At 39.2% G+C, this 27,210-nt stretch overlaps 3 protein-coding genes across 4 annotated transcripts in view; 1 reads left to right on the top strand and 2 right to left on the bottom strand.

Annotated features, from left to right (window-relative positions):
* Window positions 1-81: 81 nt before the first annotated feature.
* Window positions 82-2,872, bottom strand: cbln20 (cerebellin 20). Its single transcript, XM_062068637.1, has 4 exons — window positions 2,833-2,872; window positions 2,636-2,728; window positions 781-921; window positions 82-707 (listed from the first exon to the last, which is right to left on the bottom strand). The coding sequence occupies exons 1-4, from the start codon at window positions 2,837-2,839 to the stop codon at window positions 274-276; spliced, it is 675 nt and encodes a 224-aa protein (XP_061924621.1). The 5' UTR covers window positions 2,840-2,872; the 3' UTR covers window positions 82-273.
* Window positions 2,873-16,181: 13,309 nt separating this feature from the next.
* ftr86 (finTRIM family, member 86) lies at window positions 16,182-24,005 on the bottom strand. Of its 2 annotated transcripts, none has more exons than XM_062068013.1 (12): window positions 23,857-24,005; window positions 22,195-22,805; window positions 21,990-22,085; window positions 20,790-21,023; window positions 19,827-19,992; window positions 19,679-19,753; window positions 19,539-19,580; window positions 19,422-19,460; window positions 18,801-18,836; window positions 18,655-18,720; window positions 18,347-18,549; window positions 16,182-16,648 (listed from the first exon to the last, which is right to left on the bottom strand). In XM_062068013.1, exons 2-12 carry the CDS (start codon window positions 22,726-22,728, stop codon window positions 16,313-16,315), a joined length of 1,827 nt encoding a protein of 608 aa, XP_061923997.1. In that variant the 5' UTR covers window positions 22,729-22,805; window positions 23,857-24,005; the 3' UTR covers window positions 16,182-16,312. The 2 variants fall into 2 exon arrangements, with proteins under 2 accessions (XP_061923997.1, XP_061923998.1); XM_062068014.1 differs by lacking the exon at window positions 23,857-24,005 and adding an exon at window positions 23,428-23,807.
* The window catches only part of nudt8 (nudix (nucleoside diphosphate linked moiety X)-type motif 8), a 12,291-nt gene continuing 7,319 nt past the window's right edge, over window positions 22,239-27,210 (top strand). Inside the window, exon 1 of the mRNA XM_062068016.1 lies at window positions 22,239-23,595. Coding sequence (XP_061924000.1) covers window positions 23,573-23,595 — 23 coding nt within the window. The 5' untranslated portion in view covers window positions 22,239-23,572. The remainder of the gene's footprint in view (window positions 23,596-27,210) is intronic.

The raw sequence follows: 27,210 nt of genomic DNA, 5'->3' as shown, positions 1-27,210 counted from the left end.
ACAGGTAAATCTAATATACCACAATCATTCTTATTACAGCAAGAGATTTAAAACTATAATGTGAAAGGTCAGAGCATGGACATTGGCATTTTTATTATTCCAACAGTAATTAAAACATTGAAGACCAGTGATTGATCAAAATGCACAGAAAGTAGAAATGTGTTGAATTTGGACATCTATCCAGGCAAAGAAGGCATCTTACAGAACTTTCATAAGGGACCAAACATAAGAACTGGATTGACTGACTGGGTTTTTTTTGTTTTTTTTTTAAATTCAGTCAGTAGCATAAAGAAGAAAGGCGGTGAAAGTGTTGCGATGGCTTTTGTCGTCACAAAGGAAGCATCCAATGGGCAGATTGACAGCCACCTTGTCCCCGGCCTTAAGGTGGAGGGCCACGGCGATAGAGGCACTATCCTCTTGGTCTTGCGCGTTTTTCTCTCTGGGCCCGGCCACCACTTTACCGTTGACTTGCAGACTGGCACAGGCGGCCAGGCTGTTACCGGGGGAACCGGCGTCGCTGTAGACCGTCAGGGCCAGGCTGTACACGCCGGCGCGGGGGGCAACGAAGACCCCGTTGTTCACGTCGTAGCCATTCCCCAAGTTGAGAAAAACGTGTTCGTAGACGATGAGGTGGTCGTCACGGTAGGGTCCGACGCACTTCAACTCATCGCTGTTAGTTAGAGCCACAGAGAAGGCACTGCGACTCGCTGCAAACATACCAAATGTTGAATCTATGGGATACCATTATTTCATTGCCTCTGTAACTGAAATGCGTCTCACCTCTCATATTGACGAGGGTGTTTTGAGTTTTATCTAACTCCTTCTCCAGCGCTTCAAGGCTCTTGTTAAAGAACAGCTGCATCCGATGTATATTTTGCTGCATCATGCAGCAGCCACACGACGCCTGGTCTATGAGACATGCTAAACACACGCAGATACAGTCCTGGTCAAAAGTTTACATACACTTGTGAAGGACATAATGTCATGGCTGTCTTGAGTTTCCAATCATTTCTACAATTCTTATTTTTTGGTGATAGAGTGATTGGAGCACATACTTGTTGGTCACAAAAAACATTCATGAAGTTTGGTTCTTATATGAATTTATTATGGGTCTACTGAAAATGTGAGCAAATCTGCTGGGTCAAAAGTATACATACAGCAACATACATGATACATTTTTGGTGATGTAGAAAAATTACAATCAAATCAATTTAGCTTCATGGCATGGCCTCTTAATGTCATGTGAGTGATTATGATTGACAACACCTGTTGACTTCTCTGAGCCCTTTTAAATAGGGCTCACGTGATGGCAGTCATTAGAGTCGGTTACAAACGCGACAGTGGGAAAGTCAAAGGAACTCAGCACAGATCTGAAAAAACAAATCATAGACTTGAAAAAGTCAGGAAAGTCACTTGGAGCCATTCCAAAGCAGCTTAAGGTCTCAAGAGAAACTGTGCAGACAGTTGTTCGTAAGTATAAAGTGCATGGCACAGTTTTGTCACTGCCACGATCAGGAAGAAAACGCAAGCTATCACCTGCTACTGAGAAAATTGGTCAGGATCATCAAGAGTCAACCGAGAACCACCAAAAAGCAGGTCTGCAATGAATTGGAAGCTGCTGTAACACAGGTGTCAGTGTCCACAGTCAGGCGTGTTATGCATCGCCATGGAATGAGAGGCTATCATGCAAGAAGTGAAGCCCTTGCTCCAGAAGGCTTGTCTAAAGTTTGCTGCTGATCACATGGACAAAGATAAGACCTTCTGGAGGAAAGTTATGTGGTCAGATGAAACAAAAATTGAGCTGTTCAGCCACAATACCCAGCAATATGTTTGGAGGAGAAAAGGTGAGGCCTTTAATCCCAGGAACACCAGACCTACCGTCAAGCATGGTGGTGGTAGTATTATGCTCTGGGCTTGTTTTGCTGCCAATGGAACTGGTGCTTTACAGAGAGTAAATGGGACAATGAAAAAGGAAGATGACCTCCGAATTCTTCAGGACAACCTAAAATCATCAGCCCGGAAGTTTGGGTCTTGGGCGCAGTTGAATGTTCCAACAGGACAATGACCCCCAAACACACATCAAAAGTGGTAAAGGAATGGCTAAATCAAGCTAGAACTAAGGTTTTAGAATGGAAATTCCTAAAGTCCTGACTTAAACGTGTAGACAATGCTGAAGAAACAAGTCCATGTCAGAAAACCAACAAATTTAGCTGAACTGCACCAATTTTGTCAAGAGGAGTGGTCAAAAATTCAACCAGAAGCTTGCCAGAAGCTTGTGGATGGCTACCAAAAGCGCCTTATTGCAGTGAAACTTGCCAAGGGACATGTAACCAAATATTAACATTGCTGTATGTATACTTTTGACCCAGCAGATTTGCTCACATTTTCAGTAGACCCATAATAAATTCATAAAAGAACCAAACTTCATGAATAATTTTTGTGACCAACAAGTATGTGCTCCAATCACTCCATCACAAAAAAATAAGAGTTGTAGAAATTATTGGAAACTCAAGACAGTCACGACATTATGTCCTTCACAAGTGTATGTAAGCTTTTGACCATGACTGTATACACAGCTGCTGAAAGCCGCACAGGTTACTGAGAGAACTGCGGCGCCTTTCTCGTAGAATCTTACGTTCTTCCGGGCTGGCATCCTCCTCCCCTTCGGAGGGTCCATTCCAGGAAAAGTTAGCAAAGGCAAACTCCAGGAGGCAAAGGATTATAATTGCTGCAAGTGAAAGAGTGAGAAACAGTACTGAGTAGGACACATACCACCTATCCATCTAACGATCAAAGTAAATGTCCATAAAAACCTCCCTGAAGTGATCTCACCTCGCATCGTGCCGACAACAGGGAGTGTGGGAGGCAAGAAGGCTTCACTGACTGTTGCAGGGATAGGATTCACAGCTATTTATGTGTTTCCATCTGACCTGGTCAGGTGACTGTCAAACGTGTCCACCCGGTTCCATATCCAATAGTCCTTTTATTCATGACACACATCGGTAAGCCCCTTTTGTTTAAGTTACGGGTCAGGTGTTATGATGACACCAGATTATGCGCCCGCCTTTTCTGTGACCGCTATAAGGACTAGCAATATAAAAAAATAATAACCATTTTTGTGTGAAATAGGCTTTTCAATCACATAAATATGTTTAAAAAATAGACAAAAGCACATATTGCAGGATTGTGACAAACACACATTTTTTATTTGCAATGTTACAGGTAAATATAATACACCACAATCATTCTTATTACTGCAAGACATTTAAAACTATAAGGTGAAAGGTCAGAGCATGGACATTGGCATTTTTATTATTCCAACAGTAATTAAAACATTGAAGACCAGTGATTGATCAAAATGCATTTTTTTTCTATTTTAGCTTAAAGATGTTAAAATTGAGAAAATAACAAAATTTTAAAAAAGATGTTTTGGTTTTTCCCCACATAATAAATCTTGTTTCAAGACGCTGCAACATCCTGAGGATGCGTAATTTAAGAATTGCAAGTTGAATAATGCTTGTTTTCAGAATAAAATACCTATCTTTTAGTTTAAAAGTCCTGTTAATTTCTATGTATATACAAATGTTAATTCAGCATGTCTTATTAAGTCAAATTATCTGTCCATGCAGCTATTTAATTTCACTAGTTTTTTAGTTTTTTTCCCCTAAAACCTGGTCTTTTTATCTTTTTTTGCAGTGCAAAGTTTGCACTTTCGCCATCTGTCCTTTTCTGTGACCCCAATAAGGACGAGCAATATAAAAAAATAATTACCATTTTTGTGTGAAATAGGCTTTGTAATCACATAAGTATGTTTAAAAAACAGACAAAAGCACGTATTGCATGATTGTGACAAACACACATTTTTTTATTTGCAATGTTACAGGTAAATCTAATACATCACAATCATTGTTATTACAGCAAGAGATTTAAAACTATGATGTGAAAGGTCAGAGCATGGACATTGGCATTTTTATTATTCCAACAGTAATTAAAACATTGAAAACCAGTGATTCATCAAAATGCATTTTTTTCTATTTTAGCTTAAAGATGTTAAAATTGAGAAAATAACTATATAAAAAAAAGATGTTTTGGTTTTTCCCCACGTAATAAATCTTGTTTCAAGACGCTGCAACATCCCGAGGATGCGTAATTTAAGAATTGCAAGTTGAACAATGCTTGTTTTCAGAATAAAATACCTATCTTTTTATCTTAAAAGTCCTGCTAATTTCTATGTATATACAAATGTTAATTCAGCATGCCTTATTAAGTCAAATTATCTGTCCATGCAGCTATTTAATTTCACTAGTTTTTTAGTATTTTTTTCCTAAAACCTGGTCTTTTTATCTTTTTTTGCAGTGCAAAGTTTGCACTTTCGCCATCTGTCCTTTTCTGACCCCAATAAGGATGAGCAATATAAAAAAAATAATTACCTTTTTTGTGTGAAATAGGCTTTTTAATCACATAAGTATGTTTAAAAAACAGACAAAAGCACATATTGCATGATTGTGACAAACACACATTTTTTTATTTGCAATGTTACAGGTAAATCTAATATACCACCATCATTGTTAATACAGCAAGAGATTTAAAACTATAAGGTGAAAGGTCAGAGCATGGACATTGGCATTTTTATTATTCCAACAGTAATTAAAACATTGAAGACCAGGGATTGATCAAAATGCACAGAAAGTAGAAATTTGTTGAATTTGGACCAGATTCTGTGTACACCCGGGTTATCCAAAGTGCGGACCAAAGACAAAACTGTCCATTAACTTTCAATTTAATAACGAGTGTTATTCAAATGTATTAATGGAAAACAGAAAATTCAGTGAGCTAACATGCGGTGTCCTGGTGGCTCAATGGAGCTTTTTCCAAAATGTATGGAAATGGAAAAAAATGGGGTGAAAAATGTTTTTTGTTGTAATATGGTCTCTGTAGGACAAACACGACACAAACCTTCCTAATTGTTAAAAAGCCCACTGTTTAATATGTTTGTGCTTCACTGATGAGAGTATTTGGTGAGCGCCGTTTTGTCCTACTAATTGAACTCACCGTTGTGTGGACTGTGACTCAACAGTTTGTTTACATGTTTAACTTTCTCTGACGCTACCACAGAATGCCACTCATTCTTTGTCTCATTTTGTCCAACAAACGTTTTATACTGTGCGTGAAAGCACAAAGGTGAGCTTTATTGATGTTTTTGACTTGTGTGGAGTGTTCATCAGGCGTATTTGGCAGAGGTGTGGACTCGAGTCACATGACTTGGACTCGAGTCGGACTCGAGTCATGAATTTGATGACTTTGGACTCGACTTGACAAAATGTAAAGAGACTTGCAACTCGACTTAGACTTTAACATCAATGACTTGTGACTTCACTTGGACTTGAGCCTTTTGACTTGACATGACTTGCTACTTTCCCCAAAACCCAAAGATTAAAAAGTTATCTGGGAGCGCGCCGCTCCGTATTTTTCCTTTTCTTCGTCTGTGTCTATCAGCGTGTTGTTCCTGTCAGCTGGTGTGCTCTCAGTACAACAGCCAATCAAATTAGATCTACGCTCTTTTCATCACACAGCTCTCATCCAATCAAATTGCAGGACAACCAATGAAGAAGAATTGTCAAACAATGCGGCAGTGAGAAACAATTATGCCAAAGTTAATTTCGTTCGGGTATTAAAACTACGACTCGGTCAACAAAAAACGAATAGCCCTATGCAAATCATGCAGTTCGAATATTATAGACGGAGACGTAACAACTTCTAACTTCGTTCGACATTTGAAGATGCACAAAGAAGGGTAAGTTTTGAATGTAAGCTAACGTTTATTGGCTAAGTAACGTGACTTTTATTTGCTGTGTAGTTAAATCAGTGAGGCTGTAAACTCACTGTTAACGTTATAACCATAGACATCTTATAAGGGTACGCAGCATGGAGCGCTACTGCCTACAGGCGCAGACGAGACGCGGGGCCGCCATCTTGGAGTGGTGATCCGCTCCACTAGTGCAATTCATTTGGCAGGAGCAATGAACTGTCAGCGCATTTAATTCATCTTACCTCACTGAATACCACTGATTTTCACACACTTTTTTGTCATACGTGTAGCTATGATAAAGGACACATGTTTTGGCGTGTTTTATTATTCATAGTTTGCTTAACAGTAATATAATATTATTATACGCTATAAGTGACCAGACGTCCGAGATCAAAACTGGGAATATAATCCCCAGAGAAAGGGGAAAAAAACGGTCAGCTATTTTTAAATTGAAGAAACAATATGATTAGGTTATATATACATGTGTATATCCTACATAAACAATGTATGAATACATTAGATATCTATATATCTTATAGACTGTATCTCTGTTGCTGCAGCAGCAGAGAGTTTATTCTGTCTTGACACTTTGTATTGATATTTTGTATTACATTCTTCCCTTAAATGATCATGTTTACAGTGATTGTTATATATGTATTTTTTATGTATGTCGCTTTGGATAAAAGCGTCTGCCAAATACTTAAACATATATAAACACCTGAAAGTCTTTATATCAGCTAAAACCACCAATCTGTTTCACTGGATTCAGAATAAAACCAAATGCTGTCTTACCCAACAATGTTAGTATTTGAATATTGTTACTTGAAGACTTATTCCTGGTTACAATTATACTGTTAAGAAAGTATTGTCTTATATTTTGCCTAAAATGAGAATGCATCATAATCAGTGGCGGCTGGTGAATTTTGTTTTAGGTGGGGCTGAAAGTTTGTAAACCAAACCCCTTTAGGGGCGTCATCCTCCCCCAGAAGATTTCTTTGTGATTTTCACATACAAATATTGAAGATCTTTGCTCCTTCTCAACTCTGTGGTAATGTTATTTTCATAAAATACAACCAATAGTACATTAATGTTAAATCTTACTTGTGAAAAGTAATCCCCCGATTCCTATTTTCAACAGTCCGCTCATTTGAGCAGGAAAACGCTGAACACCAGCCCGGCATCTTTGTTTTCTACCTGTCAACTGTCAGTTTAGGCTACTCGCCGGCTCCTCATCACCACTTCAAGATGCAAATTGCTCGCGTCACAGCAACCAATGCTGCGTCTACTTATAAGATGTCTGTGGTTATAATGTCATTGCAAACACGGCAATCTGTTGCGTCCACTGCAGTTCGCTACCTTATTCATACTTTTTGTCAAGTGATTTTTTTTAAGCAGGGTTGCATGAGGTACCTAACACATAACGTTACGTTAGTCAATGTATCACACACAATAACCTAACGTTAGACGGCGGTCAGCAGCACCGCATATTTTAGCCACCTACAAAAAGACAAACATAGTCAAATAAAGGTCAGTTAAAATGTATACTATATTAAGAATATGTGTACATATTGCATAGGGCCCTGACATCTAAAAAGTACAACTCTGTTCATTGTTATGTTCATGTATTTGTTATGTTTTTCATGTGTACGCACACATCAACACACATACAGTATGAGATGAGATCAATGAGATTAGGTAAGAACAGAATAGAAACTGCTGTGGAAGTAGTTACAATGCAATATGCCATGGACATACAATGTTAACACTTTTGTACAAATAAGTACAGTTGCACTTGTTTTTGCAAATGTGTTTATTCTGTAAAGGAATGACTTAAATGTTTAAAATTGTTTACACTATTAAAATGACTGGTTAAAGGCCTACTGAAACCCACTACTACCGACCACGCAGTCTGATAGTTTATATATCAATGATGAAATCTTAACATTGCAACACATGCCAATACGGCCGGGTTAACTTATAAAGTGACATTTAAAACTTCCCGGGAAATATCCGGCTGAAACGTCGCGGTATGATGACGTATGCGCGTGACGAAGTCAGAGTAACGGAAGTTATGGTACCCGTAGAATCCTATACAAAAAGCTCTGTTTTCATTTCATAATTCCACAGTATTCTGGACATCTTTTGCAATTTGTTTAATGAACAATGAAGGCTGCAAAGAAGACAGTTGTAGGTGGGATCGGTGTATTGGCAGCGGACTACAGCAACACAACCAGGAGGACTTTGTTGGAGCGCTAGCCGCGCTAGCCGCCGACCTCACCTTGACTTCCTACGTCTCCGGGCCGCCAAACGCATCGGGTGAAGTCCTTCGTCCTTCTGCCGATCACTGGAACGCAGGTGAGCACGGGTGTTGATGAGTAGATGAGGGCTGGCTGGCGTAGGTGGAGAGCTAATGTTTTTAGCATAGCTCTGTGAGGTCCCGTTGCTAATTTGCTAAGTTAGCTTCAATGGCGTCGTTAGCACAGCATTGTTAACCTTCGCCAGCCTGGAAAGCATTAACCGTGTATTTACATGTCCACGTTTTAATAGTATTGTTGATTTTCTATCTATCCTTCCAGTCAGGGGTTTATTTTTTTGTTTCTATATGCAGTTAAAGCACGATGCTATCACGTTAGCTCGTAGCTAAAGCATTTCGCCGATGTATTGTCGTGGAGATAAAAGGCACTGAATGTCCATTTCGCGTTCTCGACTCTCATTTTCAAGAGGATATAGTATCCGAGGTGGTTTAAAATACAAATCCATGATCCACAATAAAAAAAGGAGAGTGTGGAATCCAATGAGCCAGCTTGTACCTAAGTTACGGTCAGAGCGAAAAAAGATACGTCCATCTCTGTCTCTCAAGTTCTTCACTGTAACGTTCCTCATCTACGAATCTTTCATCCTCGCTCAAATTAATGGGGTAATCATCACTTTCTCGGTCCGAATCTCTCTCGCTCCATTGTAAACAATGGGGAATTGTGAGGAATACTAGCTCCTGTGACGTCACGCTACTTCCGGTACAGGCGAGGCTTTTTTTTATCAGCGAGCAAAAGTTGCGAACTTTATCGTCGATTTTCTCTACTAAATCCTTTCAGCAAAAATATGGCAATATCGCGAAATGATCAAGTATGACACATAGAATGGATCTGCTATTCCCGTTTAAATTTAAAAAAATCATTTCAGTAGGCCTTTAATAGTGCTATTATGAATTGCAATGTCAGTACTATTTTTTTCCCTGCTATTTCAAATGCACTTGTTTTAATAAATAAATAGAACGTTTTAAAAGCATACACAATCTGTGTAAAAATATTAGTCTGTGGTTAAAAGGACTTGAAAGGACTCGAAACTCAAAATGCATGACTTGTGACTTGACTTGAGACTTTCCAGTCTTGACTTTGGACTTGACTCGGGACTTGCCTGTCTTGACTCGGGACTTGACTCGAGATTTGAGGGCAAAGACTTGAGACTTACTTGTGACTTGCAAAGCAATGACTTGGTCCCACCTCTGGTATTTGGTCAGTGCATGACTGCAAGATAATCCATGCTAACATGCTATTTAGGCTAGCTGTATGTACATATTGCATCATTATGCCTCGTTTGTAGGTATATTTGAGCTCATTTAATATCCTTTACTTACAGTATGTCCTCTGTGTATTTAGTTTTTGTTTCATGACACATTATCTGTATGTAATATTGGCTGCATTTCTGATAGTTGTTTGTGCGCCATGTTGTTCCAGACCACAGCAAACGTTACCCAGCTTGTAAAGATTGTAATAAATCCATTTGAAGAAGACGGCCTGTAGTTTCCTTTAACTTGGACACACACATCTATACCTTTGGCCATTCTAAGACAGTCATTTCCAGGAGTTATCTCACCCTCTGAGTAGTTTTACTAATGTTTTGCAATGTTGTAAAAATGTGTAGAATAAATATTACATTTCAACATTTCTGTCAACAAAGAGTTGTGTCAGCCTGCGACACATAGTCATTTTGATAGTAGGTTAACATAGGTAATTAGCCACGCACATCATGTGTTGCCATCATTATAACACTTATATAAGTCTTTTAATTTTTTGCGGCTCCGGACCGATTACTTTTTTTATTTGTGGTCCAATATAGCTCAACATTTTGGGTTATCTCACAAAGGAGAAGCACAGCTGTGGTGGCTGCTGGTTGCAGGAGCTCTGTGCTCATGTCTTTCCTGCTTCGTGTTCTTGAGGATTCCTCTTGTTTTTGTCTTTTTCTGTTTTTGGGCTCTGTACCGAGGATGTCGTTGTGGCTTGTGCAGCCCTTTGAGACACTTGTGATTTAGGGCTATATAAATAAACATTGATTGATTGATCTTTTGCTCTGGGCCCCTTTTGGACTGCGCAACCAAGGGAGGCCCTTCCGTAGCTTCTGCGCTGCTTTTTATGTTTGCACCGGAAACCAGCTGATGGCTCTCTTCCACACCCGAGTCCGCGTGGAGAGACCGGAAGAAATGTTTGAGGCCGAGACAGGGCTGCGGAGCTACCGTTGAGCATCGGGAAGAACGAGCATTACGGAGCCCTGGCTGAATGAGCATGTATCGGACACTTCGGTCTCCCTGTACTACTGGGAAGCCTAGGACAGAATCGGATCTCTTGGTTGCTTTGTTCGGTCTGTTGTCTGTGCTGCCCTCACCCCAGCAGACGATGACATGGAGCACCGCAGAATGTTGAAATGGCGTTTTTGTTTTGTCTATACATGGTGCAATTGTATTTGCGCAACAATTATTTGCTAATTTTTGGGGTTTTGCATATTACTTTTGTAGCTGTATTGTTTGTATAAAATTGGCACGTTTGAAGTGCAGCTGATTGCATCAGCTCTGTACTCTTGTTTCCATACCAAGATGGCAGTGGATAATTGCACTCTTGTTTTTGTGCTTTTCTTTGTTTCTTGCAATTGAACAAAGAGCATAGTCTACCAAGTCAAATGTATTTTTCTGTGTTGAACATACTTGGCCAATATAGCTATTTTAAAGGCCTACTGAAACCCACTACTACCGACCACGCAGTCTGATAGTTTATATATCAATGATGAAATCTTAACATTATAACACATGCCAATACGGCCGGGTTAACTTATAAAGTGACATTTTAAATTTGCCGCTAAACTTCCGGTTCGAAACGCCTCTGAGGATGACGTATGCGCGTGACGTAGCCCGGGGAACACGGGTATGCCTTCCACATTGAAGCCAATACGAAAAAGCTCTGTTTTCATTTCATAATTCCACAGTATTCTGGACATCTGTGTTCGTGAATCTGTTGCAATTATGTTCATTGCATTATGGAGAAAGAAGCTGAGCAAGCAAAGAAGAAAGTTGTCGGTGCGAAACGGACGTATTTTTCGAATGAAGTCAGCAACAACAGTACACAGCCGGCGCGTCTTTGTTTACATTCCCGAAAGATGCAGTCAAGATGGAAGAACTCGGATAACAGAGACTCTAACCAGGAGGACTTTTGACTTCGATACACAGACGCCTGTAGAGAACTGGGACAACACAGACTCTTACCAGGATTACTTTGATTTGGATGACAAAGACGCAGACGTGCTACCGTGAGTATGCAGCTTTGGCTTCTAAACATTTGATCGCTTGACCGTATGTGCGCAACTTTTTTTTTGCGTATGTACGTAACTTTTTTAAAATATATAAGCTTTATGAACCTTGGGTTAGGTGAACGGTCTTTTGGGCTGAGTGATTGTGTGTGTTGATCAGGTGTTTGAATTGTATTGGCGTGTTCTATGGAGCTAGGAGCTAGCATAGGAGCTAGGAGTTAGCATAACAAAGACGTAGGTGTTTTTATGCAGGATTAATTTGTGTCATATTAAATATAAGCCTGGTTGTGTTGTGGCTAATAGAGTAAATATATGTCTTGTGTTTATTTACTGTTTTAGTCATTCCCAGCTGAATACCAGGTACCGTGAGTATGCAGCCTTGGCTGCTAAACATTTGATAGCTTGACCGTATGTGCGCGTCACGTACGTAACTTTTTAAAAATATATAAGCTTTATGAACATTGGGTTAGGTGAACTGTCTTTTGGGCTGAGTGATTGTGTGTGTTGATCAGGTGTTTGAATTGTATTGGTGTGTTCTATGGAGCTAGGAGCTAGCAGAGGAGCTAGGAGCTAGCATAACAAACACGTAGGTGTTTTTATGCAGGATTAATTTGTGGCATATTAAATATAAGCCTGGTTGTGTTGTGGCTAATAGAGTATATATATGTCTTGTGTTTATTTACTGTTGTAGTCATTCCCAGCTGAATATCAGGTACCGTGAGTATGCAGCCTTGGCTGCTAAACATTTGATAGCTTGACCGTATGTGCGCGTCACGTACGTAACTTTTTAAAAATATATAAGCTTTATGAACCTTGGGTTAGGTGAACGGTCTTTTGGGCTGAGTGATTGTGTGTGTTGATCAGGTGTTTGAATTGTATTGGCACGTTCTATGGAGCTAGGAGCTAGCAGAGGAGCTAGGAGCTAGCATAACAAACACGTAGGTGTTTTTATGCAGGATTAATTTGTGGCATATTAAATATAAGCCTAGTTGTGTTGTGGCTAATAGAGTATATATATGTCTTGTGTTTATTTACTGTTGTAGTCATTCCCAGCTGAATATCAGGTCACCCCCGGCTCTCACAGCATCTTCCCTATCTGAATAGCTTCAACTCCCCACTAGTCCTTCACTTGCACTCTACTCATCCACAAATCTTTCATCCTCGCTCAAATTAATGGGGAAATTGTCGCTTTCTCGGTCCGAATCTCTCTCACTTCATGCGGCCATCATTGTAAACAATAGGGAACTTTGCGTATATGTTCAACTGACTACGTCACGCTACTTCCGGTAGGGGCAAGCCTTTTTTTTATCAGATACCAAAAGTTGCGATCTTTATCGTCGTTGTTCTATACTAAATCCTTTCAGCAAAAATATGGCAATGTCGCGAAACGATCAAGTATGACACATAGAATAGATCTGCTATCCCCGTTTAAATAAAAAAAAATCATTTCAGTAGGCCTTTAAAAGAGCACAGAGCTGCTGCAACCAAGTGCCACTTTCATACAAAAGTAAAAGGCAACCAAACTAAGACAGAGATGAATAATACATGTTGCGCACATACAATTGTGCCACGCATACATAAATAAATCAAGCATTTGCTTGTATTGTTTCACTGTTCATTTCCTTGGATCAACTGCATCAGTGACGGTCACTATGGTATGCTTTTAGGATTATATACACTAAAGCAGGGGTCACCAACCTTTTTGAAACCAAGGGCTACTTCTTGGGTACTGATTAATGCGAAGGGCTACCAGTTAGATACACACTTAAATAAATTGCCAGAAGTAGCCAATTTGCTCAATTTACCTTTAACTCTGTTATTATTAATAATTAATGATATTTATCTTTGTGGTGATCATCTTAATGATTTCTCACAATAAATATACATAGAAACAGATAAATATCAATATGCAACACTTTATTTTTATATTTTCTCTAAGTGCACATTTTTCAAAGTGAACATTTTCAAATGATCACTTCTAAGACAGTCTTGTGAAATCACAATATCCCATTTTAACTAGCGAGCCACTAACATTTTTTAACAAATCATGAATTAATTTGCACCATGTTTGTACAAATAATAACTCATGTAAAATACAAAAGTAAACTCTCAATTTTTTAAATCATGTCACACTTTGAACTGGACACCAAATCTGTTATCTGTTTCTTTGTCAGTTAGTGGGAAGCCTGGCATTGCACACTGTTAACTAGTGTGTTGTACTCTGGTGTGTAACTTGACACTGCAACTCTGAGTGAGTCTTGCAGATGTGCATCAGTGAGGCGTGTTCTGTGTTTGTTCTTGATGAAGTTCATGTCAGAAAAGGCTGATTCACAAAGATAAGATTTTTCCTCATTGTTTGCGGAACCTTCTTAATCTTTTGGACATATTTTCACAGCAACCTGGCCTTAAGCTTGATTATGATAAATGTAAAATGTTAAGGATCGGAAATCTAAAGGGAACGTCCTTTCGAAAGGAATGCAAAGTGCCTGTTTTGTGGACAGATGGACCAGTTAACATACTTGGTGTTGTTGTCCCAGAAAATCTGGAAGATCTAGGCTCAGTAAATTATGATAATCGACTAAGAAAGCTGGACAAAATTATGCAATTATGAATTCCCTAACCTTGTATGGTAAAATGTCTATTGCCAACTCGTTAATTATTCCTCAATTTATTTATTTGTTTTTGTCATTACCAGCTCCATCACAAAACTTTTTTAAGATTTATGAGCGGAGGGTCTTCGATTTTGTCTGGAACGGCAAACCAGAAAATATTAAAAGAAAGGTTTTGTACAAAGAGTATGAATATGGGGGCCTGAAACTTCTCAACCTTGAAGCTATGTGTCTGTCTTTAAAAGCATCAATTGTTCCAAAGATGTATTTAAACATTGAGTGGTACACAAATGTCCTGTTGGACAAAAAACATGTACTGTATCAAAAGAAATTGTATCCTTTTTTACAAGTGATCCCCTCCCAGAGAGTCTGCTGGGAAACATGGCAGGGTTCATAAAGGAAACAATCCACTCATAGTGGTGTTTTCAATTTTATGTGCCAGAAAAAAGAGACGATATTTTGCAGCAGTTAATATGGATGAACTCTAATATTGTAATAGATGGAAAGCTTTTCTTTTGGAAAAATATATTTGAAAGAGGAATCATTTTTGTCAATATTATCAATGAGAATGGTAAAATTATGAAGTATGATTAATTTAGAACAATGTATGGTGATGCTTGCTCAAGCTTTTCATTTTATCAACTAATTGGAGTAATTGGGAAAAGATGGAAACAAATAATTAATTATGGAACACTAAATTATTAGTTTGTAAACATCTAATAAGAAATTCTAGTTGGCAAAAAGGAACTAAAATAAATAGAAAAATATATAATTTGTATTTAATAAAGAAATCTTTGAAGGCTGCCCCATACAACACATACCGGTATGGAAAATGGGAGGACTTTTTTGACTGCCCGTTGCCATGGGATGCCATATTCAAACTAATCTATAAAACCAGTATCGATGTGCAAAATCGTTATTTTCAAATTAAAATTATTTATAACTTCTTACCCACAGGGAAAATGTTAAAATTATGGAATATGACAGAGTCAGATGATTGCCGATTTTGTTGTCAGGAGCCTGAATCCACCCTGCATTTGTTTTGGTATTGTCATATTGTGTCTTTGTTTTGGGTGGAAGTTGAAAAAATGTGTTTAAGGATTGGTTTGTTTATGAAGCTTAATGTGGTTTCTGTTATTTTAGGAGAGTTCATTGACAATCATGATTTAGTCAATTTAATTATAGTACTCGGTAAAATGTTTATTTTTAAGGCCAAAAACAGATATTCACTTAGTATTACTTTCTTTAAGACATTTATTCAGTATTTTCTAACTTTAGAAAGTTACATGGTTGAAAACGATAATGATGCCAAAAAACATTGAAAAAAAGATAAGTCCTCAAAGGCTTATTTTGAAAGTAGAATTATGTTTATAGATTATATGATATCTGTTGTTGTGTTCCCTAATTTGAGTGACCTGGACATAATCTGGACTGTACATAAATGCTTATTTTGAAAATGTAATTTTGTTTATAAATTATATGCAATCTGTTGTGTTCCCTAATTTTTTTCTGTGTACATGAATGAAGGTGTGTGTTGCTGAGTCCGACTTGGACATTATTTGGACTGGGTCTGGTTTAAAAAAAACCTTTAAACAAATCTAATATCATTGACAACCTGGTCTGTTGAAGATAAGGCCCTTTTTTTTAAAAATAAAATAAGATAAATAAATAAAAAACATTTTCTTGGATAAAAAAGAAAGTAAAACAATATAAAAATTACATAAAAAATAGTAATTAATGAAAATGTTAGTGGACCAGCAGCCTATACAATCATGTGTGCTTCAGGGACTGTGTCCCTTGCAGATGTGTTGTCTATGTTGTGGGAACCAGAATATTGGTAGCAGAAAGAAATAACCCCTTTTGTGTGAGTGGGTGTGGATGAGTGTGCATGGGGGAGGTTGTTTGGGTTGATGCACTGATTGAAAGTGTAATTTTTTATTTTTAGAACAGGCCCGCGGGCGACTCATCTGGTCCTTACGGGCGACCAGGTGCCCGCGGGCGACCAGGTGCCCGCGGGCACCGCGTTGGTGACCCCTGCACTAAAGTAACCAACATGGGGCCAGATCCTTCAGTGTTTACACGTAAGCAATAATGCTGGGTTTCTTTTTTAAATCTTTAATTTTAAGATGTAAGATTATAAGGAATCTAGTATGTTTTGTTACCATGATTAGCAAGTACAGAGGACTAGATTCTTTTTTTCTGCTTGCACTTTATTAAATCAAACATTTCAGAGTTAATTACATTCATTAGGCAAAGAGGACAAATAAAACACTCGTTCATTGCATGAAGTTACAGCAACCCTTCTGCCTTTGTGCATATTTCACTCCAACTGGCAGATTGTAATTGTAGCGCCAGGTCCTCCCCAGAACCTGAATCCTGGATACAATGGGCCAGTGAACTGGGTCACATGTCTGTGGATGAGGTCAGCCTGGTTGTTGGTGATGCGGTAAAAGGCCAGAATTCCTGCATACTGGTCCAAATAGGTACCAATCCTCCTGCTTTTGGGCGAGCCCAGAAGTTTTTCATGACCATTGTGCCAGAAGGAGAAACCTGTCCCAGACCAGTACAACGTCCAGGAATGGGGATTGTGGCCCAAACGGCTCCTGTCATCAGTACATTTCCGATCCATCTCCTTGTAGGCCACTCCAATGGTAATCTGGAGGATGAAGGACAAAACTTTCACATCTTTTCTGAAAAAAGTAACAATGTCATCATGTTTGTTGTTGTTGTTGTTGGACACTATCATATGAGTTGCACATCGCAAATGTCCACTTATTCTAACGCTTTTACTGTAATTGATAGTAACATTAATCAACATTTAATGCACCGTATTTTCGGGCTATAGAGCGCACTGGTATTAAAGCCACACCCACCAAATTTTAGAAGAAAGAAAATATTTTTACAAATAACAGCACCACAGATATATATCGGTGCCAAAGATTTTGTAAATGTTTATTTACCTACCTTAATTCTTTCCAAACAGTGCCTGTAACATGGCAGTAAAACGGCTGATCAAACAAAACCGAAGTCATCGTCATGGACTCACTAGCTGCGAAAGCTAGCTCTCCAATCAGCTAAACAGAATCAACTCCACGGTGACATTTTGGTGAGTTTACAAAACAATACAAAAAGAACAGTCATTGTAAGTTAATAATACCAACAGACACTTGTAAACGTCTTAGCATATTTGCTAATGCCAACATCACTAGCTTGATTACATTACGATAGCAAGTACAAATACGCATGAAAACACTCCTACATCACACATGGGAGAGGTTGGTAAGTATGAATTGTTTTAGTTATATTGTAAAACCTACAAAAGTTGCTTGATGTGATTAATGAAGAATCTTTCGAGCAGAAACGCTGTGACGGCTATACTTGCAGTTCAACGCACGAAATGGGAAGTACATTTTTAAACCGCAGCACCTGCCGTGAGCGAACTCATCTAAAAGATGACGCCATAGCACAAACAACACCTTTCCAATGTCTGTCGGTGTATTATGAAAACCTTTTGTTGAATACAAAACAGTCTGTTCGAAAAGAAAAATCCATAAATTAGCTGCATTGTTTTATAAGCCACAGGGTTCAAAACGTTCGAAAAAAGTAGCCACTTATAGTCCGGAAAACACAGTATTTTACAATTTCAAGTACTTTAATTCTCACACATTTGTGATAAAATGCAGTTTCTTCCACTATTGTACAGCACAGAACTACATTCAGTGTCACTGAGAAAAAAGGTTGACACCTTGGCTGGTTTTAAATTTATATAAAAATACAAAAATAGAAATAAAGTTTCTTCTAGCCTTCTGCAATTCTCCACTCCACTTGGTTGACTTTAAAAGAACCCCAAAACACACCAACAAGTTTGTTTTCTTGCTCTTTAGCAGTAACATGGAATAGTCGATTGCATGAGAAGCTAGCAGTCAAAACACAATGATGCAGCATTTCCATGTACAAAAAGCGCACAAATAAACACAAAAAAATTGTCTTAAAGAGAAGAACATTTGAATCATTGTTTTATGAGGTATTGGAGGCTTCTAAAAATCATGCCTTTCGGCCTAATAGTAAGCTCAACCCTGGGTCTGCTCCCCACTTTACATGGGACTTTTACATGCTAAAAACATGAATTGTCGCGTACATACCATCGTTCTTCGAGGTGAAAAGAAGCAAGCAAACAGTCACTAATGGTGACTGAAGTAACTAAAAATAGTAGTGTGTGTGACTTGGATGAGTAACGCGTTAAATTACTCGTTACTGAAAAACGTGGTCATATTAAGAGTCAGCGTCACTGCTCGTTAATATAAAAGCCTTAAGATGTTACGCTCTAAAACGTGATGATGCACATCAATTGTACCTTTTGTCCTGTCCACTCCACCTCCCAGTAGTAAGGGCTGCCAGCCATTGGTTCTCTGCACAGAAGCTGCCTCCAGTACTGGAAACGTTTAGTGTGGTCAGCCAGGTTCAGGTTTTCCGCTCGCAATGTGGCCTTATGTCCTCCATCTGACAGCAGTATATGCCGAAACACTGTGTCAGGGTCCATGGTGGGCTTAAAACGAACTGAAGGGTAAAGATTGGCAAATTGGTATAAAACTCTGAAACTGCAGGAAAGATTTGCCTAAGCGATATGAAGGATTCTTTGTCATATTTCTTGGACTTACTTACATTTGAGTAATTCTTTTCTCATCTTTGGTTCTGGATTGACCAGTCCCACTGTTGTTCCAGAGAATGCTGAGGGCAAAAACAGTGAGAAAAATGTGATTATAGTAGTTGTCAAAATGAGAGTAATATAGTTGTGCTTTGATGCTTACCTTGAAGCTGAGGATACGGTAGAGGTGGCAGTAAAGCTACATTTGCAGACAGAAGAGTTTGGTTTAATTAAAACAACTGAACTAAATATGTCTGGAGAAACATGATGCTAGAGTCCATTTTCTATAATTTGTATATGTAATAATACACAAATAAATGCATGCATTAGGAAACACTGCCCACTAAGGGAAGGACGTTATTATCAAACAAGATCAGCTGCCACTCAACCTGATACCCAATATATGTGGAAACTAGGGCTGTCTTTGAGGATTTTATCACCGGATCGGAATCTTACCAAGGGGATATTTATTTCATTTTCAATGGCAGACATTCCATACTATGGCGATAAGATATTTTCTGAAATCTATCACGTGCATGTTGCATTTTGTGAACAAAATAACCAGAACTGTTTTGTGTTAGGGTTTGCACTTGCTGCATAAAGCATAGGGGACAACGCCCCCTTGGGGCCCAAATAGGACACTGCCATTAATACATTTTAGAGCAAATGGTAAAGGGCGGCGTTACTAAAATCTAAAAACAGTTCTAAGAATCTTAATTCTACTCATTACAAACTCAAGTAGCAACGATAGAGTGTGATAAACTAATGCTTGTGTTTTTCTTACGGACTGGAAGCTGACATGGAGGCTTGGTTGACACATGACCTGATGGAAAATTAATCAATAGATGAGCTCAGAGTAACATGTTCAAAAATAGTGGGTCACAAAGCTATAATCATCTACCTTGGGGTCGTGGCGGGGGTACAGGATTTAGCATCTCGTAAACTAGGGAAATAATTTTAAAAAAAAAAAGGTCCAAGTCATAAATAAACAACTCTTTACCATTTTATAGTCAGAGAAACTTGATGGTGTTAAGTGACTACCAGTGTTTTGTACAATGGCCTGTCCAGGGTCATCATCCGGAGTTACGCTTGGTGCTGTGGCGGAGTGCTCGTTCACTACAAAGATAAAAGACAGTGATCACTAGGAGACAGAAGGCGGAGGATAGAGGATGGAGGAACTAAAACTGACCTAATAAAGAAAGTGTGGCCAGTGTAGATTTGCACATCTCCTTTACAGACACATGTAGATCTTTTAAGGTCATGCGGACCGATTCTGCCAACTCTTCCTCTTTGCTCAGTACTGACACTTCTGGGATGGCACATGCTCCACCTGCCTGCTCCATGGTGAAGAAATTCTGAAGGGGAAAAAAAAACACCAGAAAAGATGTATTTGTCTGCAAAATGTGATTGAAAGTGTTCCACTCAAGAGTTTCCCACAGGACTGCAATCTATTTGTGATAGTGGGTCAATGTGGGGAGATCACATCCTTGTCTAATTTGCCATGTTCCTGACTTTTTGCTTTCCATTTTATTTTTTATTTATATAATGTACCACAGGGCCAATAAAAAAATAAATATTTAAATTAAAAAAAGGAGGCATGGTCCAATACTGTGTACGCCCCTGATTTAGGAAACATATTTCGGGAAGGCGAAATGTTACCAAACAACGGAAGAGTGTCTCCAGGCTTCTTAGCATTAAAGCAAGCCATAACTCTCACTGAACAAGAGACAGGGCTATGGATGTGCCCGGGGCCCTTCCACACCTCTCCTTTTACAGAGGTGGTAATGCTCACTTCTGTCCCTAGGCTTGTGGAGATGCCCTACATGTTTGGATTACAACTTCCCAACATATAACCAGCCTTGTCTTGTTTTTAATGCTTACTGCATGGGAAATGCACTACAAATACTACAATAAATGTGAATACAAATAGATTTACCATTCTAGCCCTAGTATCTGGAGGGTTCTGAATTCTCCCTAAATATAGCAACAAAGTCGCTAACTTGGCAACACTGACCCCACCGTCTTATCCTCTAACAGACCAGGTGTGTATCAGCCGTGTTAGGAAGTATAGGGCACCAAATCCATTTGTGGCGGTCCAAATTTATCCCTGGCTCGCCACCACAAATACATTTTTGAAAAAACAACAACAGACCTTTAAGAAGCAGGTGTGGTCCTGCATGTTTGCCAGCCTGTTTAGCTCCTCTCCCTTCAAGCGGAGTTGGACCGCCTCCCGCTCCAGTCCGTGGATCAGGCCCTCAATTTGGCTTCCGAAACACCTCTCTTGAGTGTCAAGAAGCTCACTGACCTGAGTGCCGGTGAGATTAATGATGTTGGTCACCTCAGAAAACAAACTGAGCCTCTCTTGCTGCAGAGCCTGGGCCAAAGCCTGAAACGAGAAGAATGAAGAGAAGGTCAGGGATGGGGCAATAATCAAAGGGTCCAGCTATGGCCTGAGCTTTTCCGTCATGACACAAGAATGCCCAATGGGGGTTCAACATTCCGTTTCATCAATTAATTGCATATAGTTCTGCAAGTCATACTTGATATGCAATTTGTCCTTCCATATTGGCAATTTTACGTTGTGGTATGTTGTCCGGAGAAAACATTTGATAAGAGAATATGTCGGCAAGTAGGCAATTGTTTATTTCTTCTTGGTCTCGTTTTATAACCATTGCCTTTCCCTCCTCCCTTACCAACTCCTTACTTGGGCTAATGTTCCTTAGATGGCTTAGTTAGTTCTCCCAACTCGTACAGAACGAAAACCTTATTTTTAAAAACCACGAGAACGCCCATTTGTGGCTGCACTTGGATGATATTGCACTAATCAACATATATCCACCTTATGTACTGCTTATCCTGTGTCATAGGCTGAAGACTAACATAACACAAACAAGTGGACTAAACTGCACCCACAACAGAGCTGAACAGAAAATGGAAAAATAAAAATCACGATCCATTGCACACTAAGACTATAAAAATGGGACCCATTACCTCCCTGCTTGGCACTCAGCATCAAGGGTTGGAATTGGGGGTGACCTCCCAGGGGGTGATCAGTCAAATGCAGAGAATAATTTCGCCACACCTAGTGTGTGTGTGTGACAATCATTGGTACTTTAACAAGCAACGTAATTTCTAAATATTATGTTACTTAACGAGATGTGCCGTTTTTGTCCATCTATTGATTTATATTCTAAAAAAAAGACCACTGTCCGGGCCCTCCAATGCCAAAGGACAATGGGACGTTTTATTGTTTTGCAGAATCGATCAGCACGACCACATTGCAAATTAGTTAAACAAAACCAAAGAAAGTAGATTTTGTCCAAAACAGACAAATATTAACAATTGCCCATACCTTATGTTGATGAGTAACATTCGGGACATCCTTTAGTGTGGTCTCTGTCTCATGGACTAGTCTCTTCACTTCTGCTTGCACCTGATTAAGTTCTTTCTAAAATGTACACACATTTAGTAATTAACATAAAAAAGTATCACACTTGACCAATATATTCATGAAAAATATATATATATGTGGTGGTGTTAACAGTTATTTAACATACTTGTCTCTGCTTCATCTCTTCCGCAGGTTTTAGCACGCTGTGTCCTTTGTGTCCATGGTAACAACACACCTCGCACACATACTCCCTGTCCTCATGGCAAAAGAGGTCCAGGGGCCGGTTGTGTTTTGGACAAGGTCTGGGAGTCGATGTGGGAAGTTGAGGGCACACACTGCCTTCCTGTGATCCCATATAAGTTCTATATCCAATGTCCCTATCCCATAACTCCAGATAGACAGGCTCTGATGGCGGAGCAGAAGAGAACATCGAAGAGCCACTTTGTGTGAGGGTGTTGGTCCTCAGCTTCTCCATAGCGTCCACGAGAACCGTGCTCTTAGCCAGTGTAGGTCGAGGATTGAAGCGCTGCCGGCATTGGGGGCATCTGTACTGGCCCTTGCTGTCCCCTATGTCCCAGTGGCTTTGGATACAAGTCAAACAGTAAGAGTGTCCACAGGGTAGAGTTGCTGGGTCCTTCAGGCTCTCCAGGCATACGGAGCATGCAAAGGTCTCTTCTTCAGACCAGGCAGCGGCCGCCATGAGTGTGATGGGGTCAGGAACTCCGCTTTCCAAGGCGTCAGAAGTCACAAGTTGTTCCCTCGAGCTGATGAAACACACTAGATAGTAGATTGTAAAATGACAGGTCATATCATTGGCATGCTACTTAAACTAGTTTATCTGGTTCTGGAGAGTTTCTCTCTAAATAGGGGGGTTTAAGTCTGTGAAACTATATGGTTTTATGGTTATGGTTTATGGGTTTACTCTTTCCAGACTACATATTCATGGTGTATTTAATATGATGACACTAACAATAATTATTGTGTTTACATTATGGCATATAAGGGTTTGTTTACTCGGTCATTTACTAATAGGGGGGTAGGAATGGGTAGACAAATGTACTGATAAAAAGGAAATAAAATTAAAAAAGTGTTAAACAAAAAGAAAGAATAATCAATGAGTAAAAAAAATAAAGAAAATTAACTTAAGCTACAAATTACCATAAATTATATAATGTAAATACGAGTAGATAAAATAAAAATACTGTAGATTTAACAAAAAATAGAAAATAAATTATACAAAACTATTTGTAATTCCTATGCGTGTGTCGGCATGGGACATTTTAAAAGATACTGTATTGGTGACTGGTGATGTAAACAGCAAGGAATGCAGGGTTTGCCCAACATGTCGTCAGACTCAGTAAAAAAAACACACACAAAAAAACCAAAGTGCTATTCTTACCTGCCTTGTTGACACTAATTGGACAAAAATGATGTGAAACAGGTTTTGCGTGGTGACTGCGCAGTGAGGGCAACAGTGACGGACATGAAAGGACCCGGCGCCATTTTGACTTATGGCTGCCGGTTAGCTTGGCGGCAGGCTAAAAATGCAGTGTGTTCAACTTTCCAGGTAAGTTACTTTCAATATGTACGCTTCCGTGGAAAGCGAGTATTATATGGCCAGGCTTAATACGAGGCGTATTAAAACCGTGTTTATAACTAAATGTAACGTCTGGTGCTTTGCCTTATGCTAACGCATTAGCCTCATCAAGTATCTAAACTTAAGACAAATAATTTAAACAGTTCGTTGAATGCCAACAATTAAGTACTTCTACCACCTTTAAAGCTCACAGCACCTACTATCCGACCTTGACTTGAGAACCAAACTCACCTGGACTTGCAATAACTCCTCCTCCTTGGCAGGTGAAATCATTCAATTTTATAGCGTTAGTGTAGGTATGTGAGCCAAAAAAAAAAAAAAAAGATTTACTTTAAACTGGTAATATCAGACATGTCTTGTAAAGACAATTCCAGGGATATAAATATAATTTTCCTGTGATAAATGTGGACATCACATGTGTGGTTGTGTAGACAACAATACAAATTTTTTTGGTTTCCACTTATGAGGATATTATACTGCCAATTAGTGGTGGAGTAAAATATTACCACATCACATGTTAGATTCAAGGACTGTATTTCCACTGCGGGCCAAAGTAAATCTTTAAATAAGATAAAAATCTAACTTTATCAAACAGACTTCAGCATAAATGCGCATACAATGTGGCCTGGACCTCACTTGCATGTGCAGTTTGATAAAGTAAAAACAAAATAAGTTTACCGGATTCTGTGAATGAACAAGGAAGTCACTACTGTTCCTTGGCAAAATTACATTTTACATACCCTAAAAATGAAAACAAATTAAAGTAATGTACCGTATTTTACGGACTATAAAGCGCACTTAAAGGCCTACTGAAATTATTTTTTTAAAATTTAAACGGGGATAGCAGATCCATTCTGTGTCATACTTGATCATTTCGCGATATTGCCATATTTTTGCTGAAAGGATTTAGTAGAGAACATCGACGATAAAGTTCGCAACTTTTGGTTGCTGATAAAAAAAAGCCTTGCCTGTACCGGAAGTAGCGTGACGTCACAGGTTGAAAGGCTCCTCACATTTCCCCATTGTTTACACCAGCAGCGAGAGCGATTCAGACCGAGAAAGCGATGATTACCCCATTAATTTGAGCGAGGATGAAAGATTTGTGGATGAGGAACGTGAGAGTGAAGGACTAGAGTGCAGTGCAGAACGTATCTTTTTTCGCTCTGACCGTAACTTAGGTACAAGGGCTCATTGGATGCCACACTTTCTCCTTTTTCTATTGTGGATCACAGATTTGTATTTTAAACCACCTCGAATACTATATCCTCTTGAAAATGAGAGTCGAGAACGCGAAATGGACATTCACAGCGACTTTTATCTCCACGACAATACATCGGCGAAGCACTTTAGCTACGGAGCTAACGTGATAGCATTGGGCTTAACTGCAGATAGAAACAAAATAAATAAACCCCTGACTGGAAGGATAGACAGAAAATCAACAATACTATTAAACGATGGACCTGTAACTACACGGTTAATGCTTTCCAGCCTGGCGAAGCTTAACAATGCTGTTGCTAACGACGCCATTGAAGCTAACTTAGCTACGGGACCTCACAGAGCTATGCTAAAAACATTAGCTATCCACCTACGCCAGCCAGCCCTCATCTGCTCATCAACACTCGTGCTCACCTGCGTTCCAGCGATCGACGGAGCGACGAAGGACTTCACCCGATCATCGATGCGGTCGGCGGCTAGCATCGGATAGCGCGTCTGCTATCCAAGTCAAAGTCCTCCTGGTTGTGTTGCTGCAGCCAGCCGCTAATACACCGATCCCACCTACAGCTTTCTTCTTTGCAGTCTTCATTGTTCATTAAACAAATTGCAAAAGATTCACCAACACAGATATCCAGAATACTGTGGAATTTTGCAATGAAAACAGAGCTTTTTGTATTGGATACAATGGTGTCCGAATACTTCCGTTTCAACGATTGACGTTTTCAACCGGAAGTTTTGCGGGAAATTTAAAATTGCACTTTATAAGTTAACCCGGCCGTATTGGCATGTGTTGCAGTGTTAAGATTTCATCATTGATATATAAACTATCAGACTGCGTGGTCGGTAGTGAGTTTCAGTAGGCCTTTAAAGTTAAGTTAAAGTACCAATAATTGTCTGAAATTCGTCCTCTGCATTCAACCCATCCCCTTGATCACCCCCTGGGAGGTGAGGGGAGCAGTGGGCAGCAGGGGTGCCGCGCCCGGGAATAATTTCTGGTGATTTAACCCCGAATTCCAACCCTTGATGCTGAGTGCCAAGCAGGGAGGTAATGGGTTCCATTTTTATAGTCTTTGGTATGACTCGACCGGGATTTGAACTCACAACCTACCGATCTCAGGGCGGACACTCTAACCACTAGGCCACTGAGTAGGTTACCATAGTCATACGTGCTGTGTTTCAACATACAGGTATTATTTTTTGTGTAAAAGGACCCTAAAATTGCACCTATTGGGAAACATTATCTGGTGTTTTTTTTTGCAATATCATGAACAAGCAAATTCTCTTACTTATTGGTCCCTGCTGTTGTGTTGTAATCTTTTTATGGCTGTTAATTGGAGAAGACATGGACATCAGCGTGGATCTACATTAGCGTTATTTGTCGTTACACTTATGTAAAAAAAAAAAAATGGATGTAACATGTAAGAAAATATGCCACAGCGTAAACTTATTTTCCGGTCCTTCAACAATCGATATTTCTTAGGAATCAAAATATATCTTCATGACATATTATTTGTGCACTATTGAATAGTGATGCACTGAAAATTTGGCTGCCTAAAATAGATTTTGATCACAGAAACAGCTCTGCCAAAACCGGATGTTCTGATGACGTATCCACTTCTTCTGCTGGCGGGCCGCATTTTGTCCTCCTGCGCACACGAAAGACGCAACTCGACCAAAGATCACGTACAAGTCGCAAACATTACCGTTTGGACTGCAGTCACATTTCAAAAGATTACATTCTAAACAGATTCGGACTACCTCTGCGAAAATATCAGATTTTAAGCACTTTGAAGCATTTAGAGTGGCTTGAGGGCAAGAAAACCAAATGGCAACTTTCAACTTTTTTTGTTTTAATACTCAAAGAGCCCAAACAAAAAAATTAAAATGCATGCCATACAAGAATTTTGGTCTTAGGAGGCCACATAAGTGAAAAACCTGTGAAAATGCACTGATTTATGGTCAACTGTAATAGTACAATGTCAGTGGGGCTCAAGATTTTCGGTGTGACCGTTTTGTTAAAAATGTCATGACTTTCTTCAAATTTACCTCATTTTTAAAGGTTGGTGTCATTGAAAAGCTTGCTAAGCAAAGAAACAGAAAAAAATATGTTTTACAGTTACGCACCGGTGTATTTTCAATTGATTAAATTCATGAAATTAGCGTTGGAAGTGATGAAAAATTTGTGTGAACATGGCTGCTCAAACTCGACTTGTGACAAAACAAACGGCCAGGCCGCAGAGGGTCCAAAAAATCAGTGTGCAAATCAATCAATTTAAAAGGTATTTGACATACTCGCAGATAAATGTATAACTTAGATTAGGGATTCAAATGAAGATTTTACTCAACAGCATTTATTTGCAGGGAGGTTTT

Source organism: Entelurus aequoreus, linkage group LG13 (assembly GCF_033978785.1).
Source record: "Entelurus aequoreus isolate RoL-2023_Sb linkage group LG13, RoL_Eaeq_v1.1, whole genome shotgun sequence".
Taxonomy (NCBI): domain Eukaryota; kingdom Metazoa; phylum Chordata; class Actinopteri; order Syngnathiformes; family Syngnathidae; genus Entelurus; species Entelurus aequoreus.
The sequence above is the reverse complement of the archived record's forward strand: the minus strand, read 5'-3'. Positions and strand labels throughout refer to the sequence as shown.